Source organism: Leucopleurus acutus, assembly GCF_964270905.1.
Source record: "Leucopleurus acutus genome assembly, chromosome: 12".
Classification (NCBI taxonomy): domain Eukaryota; kingdom Metazoa; phylum Chordata; class Mammalia; order Artiodactyla; family Delphinidae; genus Leucopleurus; species Leucopleurus acutus.
In genome coordinates, this window is record NC_139154.1 from 47,926,571 (window position 1) to 47,944,011 (window position 17,441).

The window sequence follows — 17,441 nt, forward strand, 5'->3', positions numbered from 1 at the left end:
CCCCTACACATAGGGATGCCAGGAAAATCCATCTCCATACCTCTTTGGCGTGTACCTCCCCTGCTCAGAAGCTGTCAATGGTTCCTCGCTGTCTTCAAGTTAACATTTGGATCCCTGCACCTCCCCTTCCAAGCTCTTCCCATTTTAGCCCTTGCTCACCATACCAACCTTCTCTACTTTCTGCTCCAAATAACCCGGAACTTTTGTTGTTAGGTTTATAATATTCATATTAGGTTTATTCCTATTCCTATAGGTTTAAACCTATTCATAAATAGGTTTATAATATTTATAATTCATTTCTTTATACTTAGTAATAGATTTTTGTAGAAAATATAGAATCTATAAAAGAAAATTAAAAGTAATCATGAGCCCATGATTCAAAGATAAACTCTTAGCAGGTTTTTAGTATATTTCCTTCCAGGTGCTCTTTCTATGTGTGTGTATGTGTGTGTGTATAGCTGCATTTTTCATATTTGTATATTTACTGTGGGATCCCATTACACATAAAGGGTTGTATCCTACCATTTGTATTTAACCTTCGATGGTGGTTTTCTATGTAATTAAGAGACGCCTAAGAACAGCACTTTAATGGCTACCCAATATTCCCCCACATAAATATACCTTAATATGTTTAACCAAACCCTATTGGCAAACATTTGGACTGTTTGCAATTTTTCACAATGAAAATGCTGCTATAAACATCCTTGTTCATAAATCTTTGTTCCGATCTCTGGTTATTTTCCCAGGAGAGATTCCTAGAAGTGGCATTGCAGGGTCACGGGCAGACACATTTTCAAGGCTCTTGAGGCATATCGCGTAGCTGCCTTCCTGAGAGAGTCTGCCCGTCCCCCTCCGCCCCTCATTTGTGAGCATGCCCGTTGGCCTCGAGTTAATTTTCTCTGCCCCTAACATGCCACGTGTCTTCCTAGCATTGTGTCTTTGTTTCAACAGCTCCCCTCCGTCAGAACCCTGCATTTCCCACCCATCCTTTAGAGCTCGAGGCAAATACCACCTCCTCCACGTATCCAAACTGAAGTTCTCCACCACTAGCCCTCCCTCAGGTCCTGTCTTAAATTCTTCCTAAAACTTTTCCTACCTTTGCCTAGCATCTTAATAATTTGTGTAATAACAACCTCTTCTTTGGGCGGGGCATTGAAGTTTTCAAAGTGCTTCCACTGAGATGTTTCCTCTGATTCCCTTTCACATGGAAAGTGTTTTGTGGTCAAGGACTGTGGTTTGATCATCTGGGTCTACTTCCCCTGGCCCCATCACCCACCTCAAGTCTAGCCCAACCTCAAGCTAGCCCTTAATTTACTGGAAGTTTACGACAGACTTCACTATTCCTAGTCCTACCAGAACAGACTTCAGAGGGCTCCGCTCTGCAGCGAGGACTGAGCTAGATCAGAACGCCCTGGATTTCAGTCCTGGCTCTGTCCCTGCCCCTCTCTGGGCTTCAGTTTACCCATCTATAAAATGAACGAGTTGAACTACATAGTCTCCCATACTCCAGGATAGATGGCTCCCGCGGCCCCTGGCCCCAGGCACCCAGAGCAGCCCTGGGGTGCCTGCGAGGGCCCCTGTGCAAAGCCAGCCTCTGGGATAGGCCAGAGGGAGCTGGCCAGGGAGGCAGGCCTGGCTCCAGGCCAGGCTGTGTCTGCAAACACTGACCTTGGCTGCCGCGGGGATTTTCCATGACACCAGCACCACCCCCCTCAGCTCCCCCTAATCCCATGTGGGCCTGGGGAGGGCAGAGGAGGGGGGCTGTCCTACATCAGAGAACCCTGAACCGGAGTCATAGGGGCACCTGCGGATGGAAGAGAGCTAAAAGAGAGACAGAGGAGAGGGCAGTGGGCCGCCACGTGGGAAGCTGGGGAGGAAGGCAGGGGGAGGGGGATGACCATGGTGGGGAGTGGGGACAAGAGCTGGAAGAGGAGCCGGGAGGATGGGAAGAGAGGATCTGGAGAGGGGCAGGGCAGGGGGTGGGGGGGGGGGGGGCGGTGCTGTGCCTCCGAGCTGTCCTTCCCAGGCGCTCTGGCCTGGAGGGGGACAAACTCCAGACCCAGTTCTGCACACTGGTCCCTCCTGCCAACCCAGGTCCTTGAGGCCCCAGTGGTTTCCCAGGCCTAGCTCAGGACTTGGCCAGGGCCGGGGACAGCAAGGGATTCCTTCTGGGCCCTAAGGCTGATTTCATTTTGCAGAGTCCTGGGGGCCACAGGGAGGGCAGGAGCTATGAGTCACAAAGGGCCCTCCTCTTATTCCCCACCCCCCCACCCCACCCCTGCTGCCGCCGACTGCTGGGTGTCTAGGGGAAGTTTCTCTCATCCACATCTCATACTTCTGGGCTGTCTGGGCTGAACAGCGTTATCTGAGCAGCTGCACCCACCCGGCCTTGTGCCGGACACAGGGGACTTGCAGGCCCTCCGGGGGCTCAGAGCCCTGCAGACCTCCTCTACACAAATCCAGGCCTGAGCGCAAGGCAGAGGGAGAGGTCCCTCCAGCTTTGGGGAGGTGCTCCAAGGTTCTTGGAAAAGGCAAGGTCTGAGCTGGATCCTGCAGGATGGAAGGAGAGGGCCTGCGCTCCCCTCTCCATCTCCACCAAGCTGGGCAGCCTCTTTCTTCCCTCCCTCCCAGGGCCTGGGCCAGCTTCCTTCCGCCTCATCTCCTTTAACACACCAATTAGGTCCCTGCGGAGCCTCCGTTCCTACTTCCTGGCTTCTCACTGCTGCCACCTCCAGATCAAGGGGGCGGCTCCCTGTCTGTGCCTCAGGGTCCTCCGTGGACCTTTCTGAGGTGCCCTCTGCAGGCCCAGCAGGAGAGCTCAGCCTCCTCTGGGGGTGCCTATGTCTCACAGCCAGTCCCCTGGAGCCGCCCCATCTCCCTCAAACCCCGAGTCCTCTCCGGCTGCCCCACCAGACCCAGACAGCATGCTGAGGTCACACCCCCTCCCCAGGTGCAGCTTTGCATCAGCCCGGCTTGGCCCAGAGTGCACAGCCTCTGGGTACCTCTGGCCACGGGTCACCTCATCCATCTTCTCTCAGGGCAAACATTAGCCCAGCCAGGGCCATATTTACATTAGATAACTAGGTCTGCGGGGAAACCAAGAAACAGGTTGCAGCTAGGCATTGCCAAGGGCTGGGTGTTTCTAATCTACGGAAGGGCTGGGCCAACCAGAGACGGGACACCAGAGAATCTCAAAGTCAGAGACCAGGAAGAAGGACCTTAGAGTTCTTGTTGCTACAGAGGAGCGTTTCCCAAACTGTGCTCCAGGGAACACTTGTCCAGCAATATGCACTGTGAGAGAAGTGTTCCAAGGTCATACTAGCAGGAAAATTTAAGCACATTCTCCCAACTTCAACTGACCTTGCTCTTGAACACGTCTGTGGCTCTGATGAAGCCTCCACTTAAATCAAATGACAACAAATGCAGTTGAATTCAGCATTCCTGCAATTTCATTTAACCAAGCAACACTTTTCTCATCTAACAGTTATTAATAGTACATGAAATTGGTATTCCAGGAAATTACCTTTGGGAAACACTGATCTCAGAATGTCAGTGCTGAAAGGAACTTTAAAGACCATCTAATTTTGATGTTCCCCAAAATATTCATACTAATGATTAATATTTATTGATCCCAACATCCTAAGCATTTTAAGTCAACTAACTCATCAAATCCCCAGAGCCACTCTATGAGGTAAGTGCATCATTATTCCCATTTTACAGATGAGGAAACTGAGGCGCTTAGAAGATTAAGTAACCTGGCCAAAGCTGAAAGCTGTTTGACTCCAGAGTCTGTTCTCACCTATACCACTAAACTGCAGAGATCCCCGTGGAAAGTAGAAATATCCATTTTCAGTATTTCAAAAGCATAATAATAACAGTTCAGAATCAGTTATCCCATGCTAATCAGAAGTTCTGACTGGGAAATGAGTTCCTAATTAATTTTGATGGGAAAATAATTCATTTTTTCACAATTATCTATGCAGTGCCTATTCTAGGTAGTAGCTACACTGTACTGATCAACATATTATACTTCATATGTAAAATATTTAAAAATTTAGACTGTATGAATGGGTGTGGGTGAACAAAAAAACACAAAAAAGGCATCCATAGCAGGGGGAAAAGGTGGGAACCCTTTATCTTGTCCTGTCTTTCCATGTCACAGATGAGGAAAATTGAGCCCCAGAGAGGAAAAGGGACTTGCCCAAGGCACAAGCTGGTTATGGTTAGGGCCAGGTCAGACCCCCAGATCTCCCGCTTCCTAGTCCCAAGCTCTTTCTTCCACCCAAGGCTGTGGTCAGCTTTCTAACTTTGTGGCCAGCTAGGCCAGGGGTAAGAGGTCAGGCACGCAAGCTGGCAGATATGTGAGGTCAATGGGAACAGACAGCTGAGTTCAATCCAGCCAAGGCCATGACCAAGGGCTCAGACTGATTATTTGTGCTTCAACTAGAAGGAAATAGTCCACAGAGAGAAAAAGTTCAGTAAGAGGGCGGGATGGCCCCCCAACCCTCTGCATCTCCCTGGAAGACGGAGGTTTGGCCAATTTCTGAGGCCCTTGGTGATGTTGGGAGGAAAATAGAAGAACTAAGGCCCCGGGGCTCCCATCCCACCTAATTTTTCCTGCTGTCTCAAAATATTCATAATTAATATTTATGTCCAGCCATATAATTTTTAAATCTAGCCACTTGGCTTCCTCAGGTAAATTCTATGCTCCAGCCAGGTTTCTAGGCCATCTCCTAGCTGGGTTGCTCCCAAGCAGGGGCTGCTGGGCTCTGGTTGAATGAACAGGTCAACCTTGGTTATACTGAGCCATAGGGCAGAGGACAGAGCATTGAGTTTGGAATGGAATATTCCAGGTTATAGTCCTGGCTCTTCCATTCACTAGCTGTGTGATTTTGAGCAGGTCACTCTCCCTCTCTGGGCCTCTGTCGCCTCATCTGTACAATATAAGGACTGGACCATATGGTCAGTAAGGAACTTTCTGGCTCTGAGCATATGGTGGATTCAGGAAGGGTAGCTGGGAGAAGAGGGGACAGGAACAGCCCCAGTCAGCTCTCTGAGAGGCAGGGTCGAGAGTCTCAGGGTCAGGGCGTGAGTTCTGGCTGGTCGGTCCATCACGTATTAGGAGGGAGGATCCTCAGAGAATCAGCCCCGGAGCGTAGCCTCTGTGTATGTCAGCAACACACAAGGACAGATGGAGCGCCTCAACCTGAGATGCGCAGGGCTGGACAGGAAGGAGAAAACGGGGACTCCCTTTGCCCCCTCTCCCTGGTAAAAACCAAGCCTGAGCACTGGGCAGGCGGCAGGCCTGCTGGCAGGCAGACAGGCCTTGCCAAACTCCCAGTTACTTCCCAGAAGTTCCAGGGCCCCCTGGGAGTGGCTCCACCCCAGCTGGCACCCCTCCAAGCTGGGTGCCCACGTCAGCAGGTCCTCCCAGCTCCCTTGCCCTTTCACCCAGTGACAATAGAACAGGCGAAGGGGCGGGGGCATGCTGACCCTAGGCCCGATGCTTGGAGAAGCATCTGAATGCCTTGGCATTGCACCCCTGTTGCCATTTCCGCCCCATCCAGCTCAGGGCAGTGGCTGAGGACGGGGCTCCAAATGGACTGCTCTCCTCTCAGGTCTCAGTTTCCCATCCTGATCGCCTTCCTGGGTGATAAATTGGCTCTGAGGCATCAGAATGAGCGATGAGTCAGAAAGTCTAGTGGCCTTGGCCAACTCACGAGGCTCCTCCAGCTTTCATTATTCCAACTATAAAGTGGAGATAGTCATAATAACGACCTTGCAGCAAGTGTTGGAGAATTAAAGTTAAAAATGTATCTGAAGGATAAGATGCGCAGCCTCAGCGTGTGGTAGGAAGTGAGGGTGGGCCCTGGAGGGCACCAGACCCCAAAGGTGGGGCAACACCGCACAGGACAGTGGCCGTGGCGGAGCATGAGACCTGGGGCCAGGGGGCTCTGTGGGCAGCCCACAGCGGGTAGTGAGGCTGCCAGGCCGGCAGGCACTGGGTTTTCCTAAAGGATGGTGGACCGGGGGGCAGTTACAGCTTATGAACTGACACGGGTGAGGTGCAATGGTGGTGAGAGGGGGTCATTTTCCCTGACGCTGGGATGTAGTTGCCTGACCCCATCAGGGACTGCCTGCCGCTCAGGACTGCACTTTCAGGCCGACTTTCCCCTGTGAGCCCCTCACTGCTCCTTCTGTCGTGAACTCCACAGGTTCCAAAGTACTTTGACGTCCAGTCTCTCCTTTACTCCTTTTTTCTTTATTTTGGCTGCGCCATGCGGCTTGCAAGATCTTAGTTCCCTGACCAGGGATCAAACCTGGGGCCCTGGCAGTGGAAGTGTGGAGTCCTAGCCACTGGACCGCCAGGGAATTCCCTCTCCTGTACTTCTGACAGCAGCTCTGGCAGTGGTGGCCGGGGTGGGGATTAACAGCTGTAGCTCAACCCCCCAGAGCGCAGAGCAGACGAGAGAGGTCCAAAGAGGGGAACAGATTTGCCCAATGTCACACAGCCGGCCTGTGGTCAAGCCGGGGCTGGTCCATGCCTCCCTATCCCTGTTCAGCCCTGGCCACAGTGCTGTGCCCTCCCCCGCATCCTATGCTGCGCCGGCCTGGGGGACAGGGAAGGGCAGGATGACGAGCTGCTCTGACTCGGAGCCTGCCCAGCTGTCGAGGTGAGCTGTGGTCTGGCTGCTGTGGCCGAGCTGGCGGGCACAATCTGTTCTCACCCTGCTGGGGTGCAGACGGGCCAGGCATGGCAGCTCAAGAGCTCAGCTCTCCAGGCCCCTGGCAAAGGGTGACACACCAGCTAGATGCCACGGTCAGGGAGCAGGGGAGCCCATTCTAAGGGCGGCCCACAGCCTCACATACCCCGGCAGCAGTCCCCCGACCTCCCTGAGCTTTAAGATTCACATGGCTTTAGGCTGACAGAGATGCCAAGCTTACTGGAAATGAGCCGTCTGCCAGCCTAGGTGATCTCTTGGAAATGTGAGGGAAACCTGGCCCTGCATTGTGAGCTGTTACTGAGCTGTTACTGAGCGCTTCATATGTACAAGACTCCGTGCTAAGTGTTATACACATTATCTCACTTATTTCTCCCCAAAAGTCCTGTGATGCAGGTGCTACTTATGAGCCCCATTTTACAGATGTGGAAACTAAGGCTCAGAGAGGTTTTCTTTTTTAGAAAACACACAGTCCATGGCAGAGTCAGGATTTGAATTCAGATCCCATACCAAAGCAGACGGTATCCTGCCTTGCCATCAATTCAACAAACATATTTTGGGCATAGCCCATGGTCATGGCTGGCAGTGAGTGGGGGTGGGTAGGGAGGAACATGACAAAGTCCAGCAGTGCCCACCCCCACCCACCCCAAGCTAGTATTTAGCGTACATATGTATTTACAGTTGGGGGACCTGAGTGACAGAGTAGGGGATGGTGGTAGTACTGGCCCTGGACTTCAAAGCTGAACATTCTCAGGGCCACTCAAAGCAGGGATCACTTCCAGCTGTGAGCAACCCAGGATGGCTGCAGAGAAGAAGCAGCAGTTTTAAGTTTTTTGGTTTTTTTAATTTTTTAAAATTTATTTTATTTTTGGCTGCATTGGGTCTTTGTCGCTGTGCAGGCTTTCTCTAGTTGCGGCGAGCAGGGGCTACTCTTCGTTGCAGTGCTCGGGCTTCTCATTGCAGTGGCTTCTCTTGTTGCGGAGCATGGGCTCTAGGCACACGGGCTTCAGTAGTGTGGCTCGAGGGCTCTAGAGTGCAGGCTCAGTAGTGGTGGCGCACAGGCTTAGCTGCTCCGCGGCATGTGGGATCTTCCTGGAACAGGGCTCAAACCCGTGGCCCCTGCATTGGCAGGCAGATTCTTAACCACTGTGCCACCAGGGAAGCACTCAGTTAAGTTTTTGGGTTTTTTTTTTTCTTTTTTGTTTTTGGTATGCGGGCCTCTCACTGTTGTGGCCTCTCCCGTTGTGGAACACAGGCTCCGGACGCGCAGGCTCAGCAGCCATGGCTCACAGGCCCAGCCGCTCCGCGGCACGTGGGATCTTCCCAGACCGGGGCATGAACCCGGGTCCACTGCATCGGCAGGCAGACTCTCAACCACTGCGCCACCAGGGAAGCCCTCAGTTAAGTTTTGATAAGGCTTTAAAAGGTGGGAAAAATGGAAAGCATTACTTTATTATAATAATCCTGTTAATAAAAGTAATAAATATCTTAATAGCTCAGTGAAGGAAGCAGGGCCAGGACCAGCAGACATAATTTTACAAATGAGGAAACATGCTCAGAGAGGGGGAGTAATTTGCTCAAGGTCACACAGCCACTAGTGACAGGGCCAGACTTGTGCCTAGGGCTTCTGAGTTCCCATCTAGGGTCCTTTCCTCTCTAGGTCTCCAGGCAGAACTCTTGACTTAGGCCATGTGATGGTTGGCTCAGAGGGAGGTTTTGCCTCTGCCTGGCTTCTGGCTGGGTGAGGGCTGAGGGGCATGGCTGGGCGTGATAGGGTTGAGACTGTCTGACTGGTGATAGTAACACCTGGAAGGACAACCAGGGCCCTTGCTTTGACAAAGGCAATGCCACATCCCCAAGAGGAGAGACCCTACATTGGGGCCAGGCATAGAGGATGATCCCAGGGCCCCACAGAGGGTTTGATGAGGACTCTGGAGCACTGATTCATGGGGGGAGGGCACTGTCTCCTTTCTCCTCCTCTGACACGGGTGGGCCAGCTGCCTCTGGGAGACTGGTGGGCCCCAGGGGCGAACTACCCCCATAAGCTTTGGTTGGAAGCAAGGAAATCATCAAGGACCCCCAGGGTCCCTCCCTTCACACTGAATCACAGGATGCAGGACTCATTCAGTCCAACCTCCACCCCTTATAGTCAAGGAAACCGAGGCCCAGAGAGGACAAGGAACAAGTCCAAAGCCCACAGACACTAAACTAGAATCCAGGTATCCCAACTGACTTGCCAGTACTGTTTCACGCTATCCACGCTGCCTCTAGACTAAGTTCCCAACAGCAGCACGAGTCAGCTCCTATTCTGGGTAGAGAAAATGGTCAGGTCTTTGAAGCCAAACAGACTCTAATTCAAACGCACGTTGCTCTGCCTCCAAATAGTGTGACCCCGGAAAAGTCACTTAACCCTCCCTGCTTCCTCTTTCCTTCCTACCTACCCCCTGGAGTGGTCATGATAGTAAATGAGAAATCATCAGCAAGGAACTAGCACAGTGCCTAGGGACAAGGATGCACCCATAACTGTGAGTCGTCTTCTCTTTGGCCAAAGGAAAAAGAGGCCAGACTCTGCGAGGTTGGGGAAGGAGCGGGGAGAGTAGGGAGAAGGGAGGCAGGTTTCTGGAAGGGCAGCCCCGTAGCACGTGTTTGATCTCCTCTTCCCCTTTTTCCCCCAGGCTACGGCCACGCAGCGCCCAGCACCGACGGCGGCAAGGTGTTCTGCATGTTCTACGCGCTGCTGGGCATCCCGCTCACGCTGGTCATGTTCCAGAGCCTGGGCGAGCGCATCAACACCTTCGTCAAGTACCTGCTGCACCGCGCCAAGAGGGGGCTGGGCATGCGGCGCGCGGACGTGTCCATGGCCAACATGGTGCTCATCGGCTTCTTCTCGTGCATAAGCACGCTGTGCATCGGCGCCGCGGCCTTCTCCTACTACGAGCACTGGACCTTCTTCCAGGCCTACTACTACTGCTTCATCACACTCACCACTATCGGCTTCGGCGACTACGTGGCGCTGCAGAAGGACCAGGCGCTGCAGACGCAGCCGCAGTACGTGGCCTTCAGCTTCGTCTACATCCTCACGGGCCTCACGGTCATCGGCGCCTTCCTCAACCTCGTGGTGCTGCGCTTCATGACCATGAACGCCGAGGACGAGAAGCGCGACGCCGAGCACCGCGCGCTGCTCACGCGCAACGGGCAGGCGGGCGGCGGCGCCGGCGGCGCGGGCGGCAGTGCGCACACCACGGACACCGCCTCGTCCACGGCTGCGGCAGGCGGCGGCGGCGGCGGCGGCGGCTTCCGCAACGTCTACGCCGAGGTGCTGCACTTCCAGTCCATGTGCTCGTGCCTCTGGTACAAGAGCCGCGAGAAGCTGCAGTACTCCATCCCCATGATCATCCCGCGGGACCTCTCCACGTCCGACACGTGCGTCGAGCAGAGCCACTCGTCGCCGGGAGGGGGCGGCCGCTACAGCGACACGCCCTCGCACCGCTGCCTCTGCAGCGGGGCGCAGCGCTCCGCCATCAGCTCCGTGTCCACGGGCCTGCACAGCCTGTCCACCTTCCGCAGCCTCATGAAGCGCAGGAGCTCCGTGTGAACGCCTTGCGGGGCCTGGAGCACCTGGGAGCGCGGGCGGGGCGGGGGGCTCCTGCCCGGAGGAGCAGCGGGGTCGGCGAAGAGACCGCCCCAGCCGCCTTTGGCGCCCCTACACCCCTTACCACCCTCCCCCCGCCCCCCATCTCCGACTGTGCCTGCTTGCACCAGCCGGCAGGAGCCGGGGCTCTGAGGACCCCTGGAGCCCGCATCTGCGCCCTGCAAATTCCGAGAAATGTGAAACTTTGGGGGGGGGGGGTTGGTCGGGGAGGGAAGGCAGAAGCTGGGAGCCTCCCATCCCTTTGGAAAAATAAGGAGCTCCCCAGTTCGCAGAGGCCCTGCTGGTAACCAGACCATCACCCCTCCCCCTGTCCCTTACGGAGGGAACTTCGTGTTCCGTGTAAGTTTGCATCTCTATTTATACCTCTGTCCTACCAGGTCTCCCACGTTCCCTTGGCTCCAAAAGTCAGGGTGTCTTTGTCGAGGTCACCCCACACAGTCCCACTCCCCTTCCTCATCCCCAGCTGTGTCTCCCAGTCTCCCACTACCTTTTGTGTTGTTTTGCATGGCTTTGCAGTTATGGAGGAAATGGAAACCCAGCAGTCCCTAAAGCTAGTCGCCAGAGGGCAGGCAGATGGAAGCAAGGACAGGCAGGCTGCAGAAGGGGTGGAGAAGGGAAGGGGGAGGCAGGGGTCCAACAGTCTGCAGGGTGGTCCCCTTGGTAGGTGAGAGCTAACTAGCCTCCAGTCACATCCTCATGTGGGGCCAGAGGGAGTCCAGCCTTCCAGACACTGCCCTTGAAATCAAACAGAAAACTTCCTCCTTGCCATCAGTGGCTGCTGCTGCTAATAACCGACTCTTAGATCCGTGAAATGAATTTGAAAACCCCGTCCTGACTACCCATTCGTTTGATTCTCACCACACCCCAGTGAGGCCACCAGGGCAGGAGCTGTCATCCCCATTTTACAGATGACACTGAGACCCAGACAGGTGACATGACTTGCCCAAGGTGACACAGGTAGCAAAAGGCAGAGGGGAGCGAGAACCCAGGCTGTTTGTTCTGAGCCTAAGTGCTCTTTCTTTCGACTTCTCTTCCTGCTCTTTGAAAGCAAAGTTCGCAGCCTGCACACCCTGGCGTTGTGTGGGCAACTGGACCTTAGACCAGAACCAGAGCCCAGGACTGAGCCAGTGCTGGGCTCAGCTGCTCCTCTGCTTGGCCACGAGGCAGGGCTCTCAGTGGGCTGCTGAAGCGGGGTAGGACCACTCAGTCAATGAACTTCCTACTTACAAACAGGGGAGTCCTTAGGGCCAGATAAGCGGAGCTAGGGCTGACAGCAGAAAGGCCAGGAGCTGGAGCTCTAGGAGTTGGGGAATTGGGCAGAGCAGCCTAGAGAGCTGGCAGGCATATCCTCCTGGGACGTGAACCCTGACCCCACAACCAGTGTTGGTGCCTGTGTCCCCAGTAGCAGAGATAAGCCATAGCTGCAGCAAGGAACGCTCCTCCCAGGTGTACCCCCTGCCTACCCCACCTGCAACCCAGAAGCCCAGGTACAGAGCAGCAGTTGGAGGTGAGACCCTGGGCTCCACGGTCAGGGCCCAGAGCTAGAGCTGGGACCGTGACTCAGACAGCATCAAGGGATGGGCGAGGGGCCTCTCCGCCTCCAGCTGCCCCCTTACTGTTCCCGTGTCAGCTCCTTAACACTGCCGAGTGAGGCCAGCCCTGGCATTCAGGGAAGCTGTCGTGGAGGCCCCCAGGGTGACCAGCCTCAGCCCCATCCTGACCCTGCGCTCCGGCCTCTGGGCACCACGGGAGGGAAGTCTGGCCTGGCCTGTGTGTGAATGCCGTCTCAGTGTGGAGCGTCCTGGCTGCCCAGGTGCCACAGAGAGCAGGGCCCAGGACCCGGGGCTGCCCTCTGTGTTCATGTTGGGGTGCCTCTGTCCGGTGTGCGACCCTGCCCTCGAGGGGTCCTGTCCCGTCAGTCCCAAGGGAGCCACGACCAAAGTTGTAGGGAGATGGTGGGGAGGGAGGCCGAATGGCCCTCGCAGAGCATGGCAGACTGCTCGGTCTCCGGCCAGGTCTTTCCTAGGGAACTGGAAGGCCGGTGTTGCTTCTCCCTCACCCCCTCCCACTGAAGGCAGCCTTTCTGCTTCCCCAATGCCTTATGCCTGGGCACACTGCCACAGAATATGCAATACGTGTGGGTGACATGCCCCCGCGCCCACACCCTCACCCCGGGCAGCCCCTGGACCCCACAGGCCGCAGCTGCCACGGCCTCCCTTCAGCCCCTCCTGCCTATCTGTCTTCACACTGAGAATGGCGCCTAATAAATGCTGTCTATGGAGACCAGGGTCAGGCTCAGCTGCCTCTGTCATCGTGTACCCTTGGCACTGCCAGGGAGTGGCCACTCCCCCTCTGGGGTCTGAGGACACACCCAGCAGACGCAGCTCAGGGGTGAGATATATTGCGGGCACCTCTCTTCCAGGTACATTTTCCTCTGGGTGTGGAGGGACAGCACAGCCTGGGACTGGGCCCCAGAGCCCAGGATAGACCCGGAAGCAGATGCATCCTGAAGTGGTGCTAGCGCCCGGAATCAGCGAGCCAGTGGCTTCCAGGTGCCACTGAGTACGATCCACGGTGGCCTTTGACCCCACAACCCATGCCTGTCTCCCCGTCTGTCTTTCTTTCATGAAACAATAGTTAACCCCTACTACAGCCAATGCATTCTAATACTTTCTATTCTAGTTCATGTTATAAAATGCTGGTCACAACCCACTAAATTGATTTCTCTCCCCACTAATGGTTTGCTCCCTGCAGATTGAAATACACTAGAGAAATAAAGGCAGTGTGGGTAAGGCTGCTTTGTCCCAGTCCTCCCACCCACCCACATAGGTCAGTTGAAAAATACAGAGAGAGACCTATTTACTGGGGATCCAGGGGTCGAAGAAAGAAGTGGTGGCACATGCAGGAGGCAGGACACGGCCAAGCCTTGTGTGACGGCGCTCCTGGCTGCTCCTTGCAGCTGCAGGCAGGCCCCTGGGACACACTGATTGGCCTTCGGCCCTTGGGGTGGCCACGGCACAACCGGCCCTGAGCTCCCCTTGGCTCACCGCACCCAAGACCACCTCATCAAAAGCCAGGGCTTCCTGCCCACGGCCTATCTGCCTCTGTCTTTCTTAGAAGAGCTAAGTTAAACGATGTCATTTTTGAGGTCAGCAGTGGCCAGTCCAATATCGCTTTGACTTTCCTAGGCAGTTCCTACAGGACATAAAGTTGCTGACGCTTGCCCTCCTTTCTTCATTGCCTAGGGTGAAATAATCAGAATTCGAAGGAATTCCCCAAGGGGCTGCAGTCATCCCAGTCTTCCGAGGGGTGACCAGAATCGTGGCTGCAGTGACCTGCACCCCAGCCCCTGCCCACAGCTCCTAATGGCTCAGAATTGCCCTCGGTCCTACCGTGGGCTCTTTATCTCCAGGTGATGCCATCCCCACCCTCCTCACTTCCACACAGCCTCTGAGGCATCCTGCACTAAAAAAATATATGTACAGCAAAACAAAAATAGAAAACCAGCACCCCAGAGCGGGGTGTGGTATAAATATACCAAGACTCTGACTGAAGTGGTTCCTCTGCGCCAGCCTCAGATGGAAACAGAAGCTTCCTGGGAGCTGAGAGAGAGAAGGGTCTGCAATGGAACTCTTCCCAAAATGTGTCCCATGCTATAGCTTGTGGCGAAAAGAGTTCCTTGGTCAGATGAATCTGGGGCAACACTGCACACATCGCTCAAGTGTGGAGCTTCCCGAGACATCTTAGCCCAGTGAAGGTTCTGAAAAGCCCAAGGGCAGACCCAGCTGTTTACCTGTGCTTAAACTCGCAGCATTGCCCAAAATCACTCCCAGCACCAGCCCTTCTGTTTGCACGACGTCTCCTCACACCCCGGGTCCCACAGAGCATGCCTTGGGAAACGCTGATCTAGTGAAACCTGTCTGATGAAGAGAGAAGTTTGATCCTACCCCCTCAATAAATTCCAAAGGGAGCGTAGCTTATAGGTCCTTCCATAACTGAAGGCCGTGACATTATGAAATACATATTTTATTCCCCATTACACGTCAGCTCAAACCAAGGCTCGCAGTAGCTCACTTGCCAAGATCAGGCGGTGGGCTGGGGGCAGAGTTGGGATTTGAGCCCAGGCCCGATGACTCCGAGGCGTAAGCTCTCAGCCACCTTGCTGCGTCCTGTCCCCAGGTGGTCCACGTCTTCAGCAAAAGTTTGGTGGAAGTCGCAGAGCTGTTTAGGACGTGTCATTTCTTATTCAGAATCTTGGTGAGTGGGGAGCCTATAACCTAAAAATGTCTCCCTTCAAAGATGACAGGTCCTGAGGCAGCCAATAAATTCTGTTCCATCTTCAGTCCCCGCACTCCCATAGACAGGACCATTCAGCTCGTTCTTTCTTTTAGCTTCACTACAACTTATCTCAGGAAGCCAAGGGCAGGGAAGGGATGCCTAGGGCCAGGGAAGAACTTCAGAACAGACACACTGTCAGAGGAAAAAAGCAACAGCCCCACCTCGGGGCACACCTCGCCGTCTGCGCTGAGTAGCATGAAGCTTAAGCCCCCCTGTCACTCCCGAAGCTGGGTTCAGCCTAGAAGGCTGAGACTTCATTTCCCTAGGGGCCTCTGAACAGCCCAGTCTGTAGTGGACACGGTCCCCTCCTCTTGCCCAATGATGCTGGGACAACAGCCTCAGGCACTGCCATCACGTTGGTCAAAGTTTGCAAATCATCACACACACACGCGCGCACACACACACACACACACACACACGCGCACACACACACACACACACACACACACACACTCCTCTAGATTTGTGGTCCGGCTCCTCTTTCTCAGAGGAAGCGATTTTCGTTCAGAGAGAGGAAGTGAGATGCTCAAGGTCAGGAGGCAAGATAGCGGTGTAGCCAGGATTGGTATCCGATAGCCTCGCTTTCCACACTCCCTCCCCACACACCCACACAGAGCAGAGGCCCAGCCTTCTCTGACTCTGATTTCAGATGAAAGCTGCTAATTGCTAATCTCTGAGGTTGAGTCACTCTCACTCATGCTGGAAATTTCGCACATCTACATCTGGACACACACCAGGAGACGCACAGCCCCGCCCCTCACTCACCCAGCTGCAGGGGAGGGCCTTGTGGGTAGTGCCACCCTTAGGACGGGGGCTGTGATGGAATTGACTCCATGATCTTCTCTGGCCGTGAACTCCCCGAAAATCCACGCTAAAGGCGTTTTCCATTTACAAAGCCCTCTCACTTCATTCTCTCGTTGGTTCGTTGGACAACTCTGTGATTTAGGTGAGAATTAACGCTCCCATTTTACAGATGACAGAACTAAAGAAAGACTTGAGGTCCTGAGAGCCGGCACTGTTCCACATTCACTTCCATATTGTTGATGGTTGTGCCGGGCCACAGCTCCCTGTGTGCCCCAGTACCTCTGGGCCCCAAGTGTCCCCCACAGTGTGCCAGGTTGCTTCCCATGGGTTGGGGAGGCCCAGGTGGATGTGACTCACAGAACCTATTAGCAGAAGGAGACAAGGAGTCATGAACATTTTACCCACTTCCCCATGAGCCCTGAGCAAACTTTGTCCAGAGCCACGGACTTTGGATTAAGGGCAGCACAATGCCCTTAATAACAAGCCCCGCCCTTCAGCTGGAAGGGCCATAGGATCCCTGGGAGAAGGTCGTGCCTTTGACCCAGGCCAAGTCCCTAAGTCAACACTCTTCCTCCCTGAAGAGGGAACACGTGAACAGGTCCTCCCTGACTACAGAGTATTCTGGTCTGACTACCGGATCAGAGTGGTAGGAAGAAGGCCCACAGCCCTGGGCTTGTTCTGGACCCAGCATCAGGGTTTGAGAGGTACCGTCCTTCCAGATTGCACAGGTCCGGCTGGGGAGACTGAGGGTGCCGCTGGGGCAGGGAGCCTGGCCTGGGCTGTGTTGTGCTTTGGCCTCACCTTTGTCGTGAAAACTCTCATTCTGCCCTTATTTCAGGCCACCAAAACTTGTAAGGAAACTTTTGGCTGCCAGAAGTACTGTGCCAGCCTCTCTCCAAAGGTAAAGGACGTGCCGGAGAATCAAGGGTATGTTCATTATTGAGCACCTACTGTGTGCCACAGACTTTACAAATCTCACAACCACCCTGTGAGGCAGGTGCTGCTACCCTCCTTTTGGTAGATGAGAAAGGTAAGACTCAGAGAGGTTAAGTGACTTGCCCAAGGTCACACAGATAGTAAGTGGCAAAGCCGCACCCAGGACCCTCTGGCTGTAATGCTCAGGCACTTTCCAGTGCACATCCGTGCCTGGAATACATCTAGTCCAGCCTCCCCACAAAATAAGAACTGCCTCAACATCTTCCCTACCAGGCCATACAGCCTCCGTTTACAGGACCCTTGCTCTCCGAGGCCGCCCCTTCATTCACTGAAAAGCAGCTCTAATGACCACATGGAGACATTGACCATATCCTTTCTCTTGAGACAAGAACTGCTTCCAGTCCTGGCTGTGCCTTCTGGAGCCACAGGAAGTAATTCCGTCTGTTTCGGGCATTGCTCTAAAGGATTCAAGATGGCTCCCCACATAGACAGGTACCTCTAAGTCTTCTCCGGGTTAAATGTCCTATTCTTTCAGCCACACCTCCATAAACAGTACATCTAGACCTCTCACCAGCCCTCCTCTGGAAGAGCTTCAGGTTACTTCTTCCCCAGGAGTTTGATCCCTCATGTGTGGTCCAGCGGCACAGAGGTGACGAGCATCCCCTCCCTTGCTCTGGATCTTCCTATTAACGCCGCCTAAGAGCACATCTGACATATGCGCAGCCGCCTCACGCTGAGCTTGCAGCCCAGCAAAACTTTCCCGGAGCTTGTCGTGTGAACCACTGTGACAGACACTACCGGTTACCTGATCAAGGGCCATCCCTGCACCCTTCTGCCTTGATGGCAGAGGGAGACATTCCGCAGGAGCTGACCCTCCCTCAACGCCTGTTCCAGGAAATAAGCCAATCACGGTGACCTCAGGCAGCTTTCCAAAGACTGAATTAGTACGAGTGTGTTCCATTCTGGTTAATGGGTTCTTCAGAGAAGTC

The 17,441-nt window shown here is 54.4% G+C and overlaps 2 protein-coding genes across 2 annotated transcripts in view; both read left to right on the forward strand.

The window, feature by feature from the left end:
* Positions 1–10,317, forward strand: part of KCNK3 (potassium two pore domain channel subfamily K member 3) — a gene marked incomplete at both ends in the record, with an annotated part of 36,535 nt that extends 26,218 nt beyond the window's left edge. Inside the window, one exon of the mRNA XM_082852183.1 lies at positions 9,398–10,317. Coding sequence (XP_082708309.1) covers positions 9,398–10,317 — 920 coding nt within the window. The remainder of the gene's footprint in view (positions 1–9,397) is intronic.
* SLC35F6 (solute carrier family 35 member F6) overlaps positions 1–17,441 on the forward strand; it is a 209,258-nt gene that overhangs the window by 162,855 nt on the left and 28,962 nt on the right. The gene's annotated exons all lie outside the window — the stretch shown is intronic.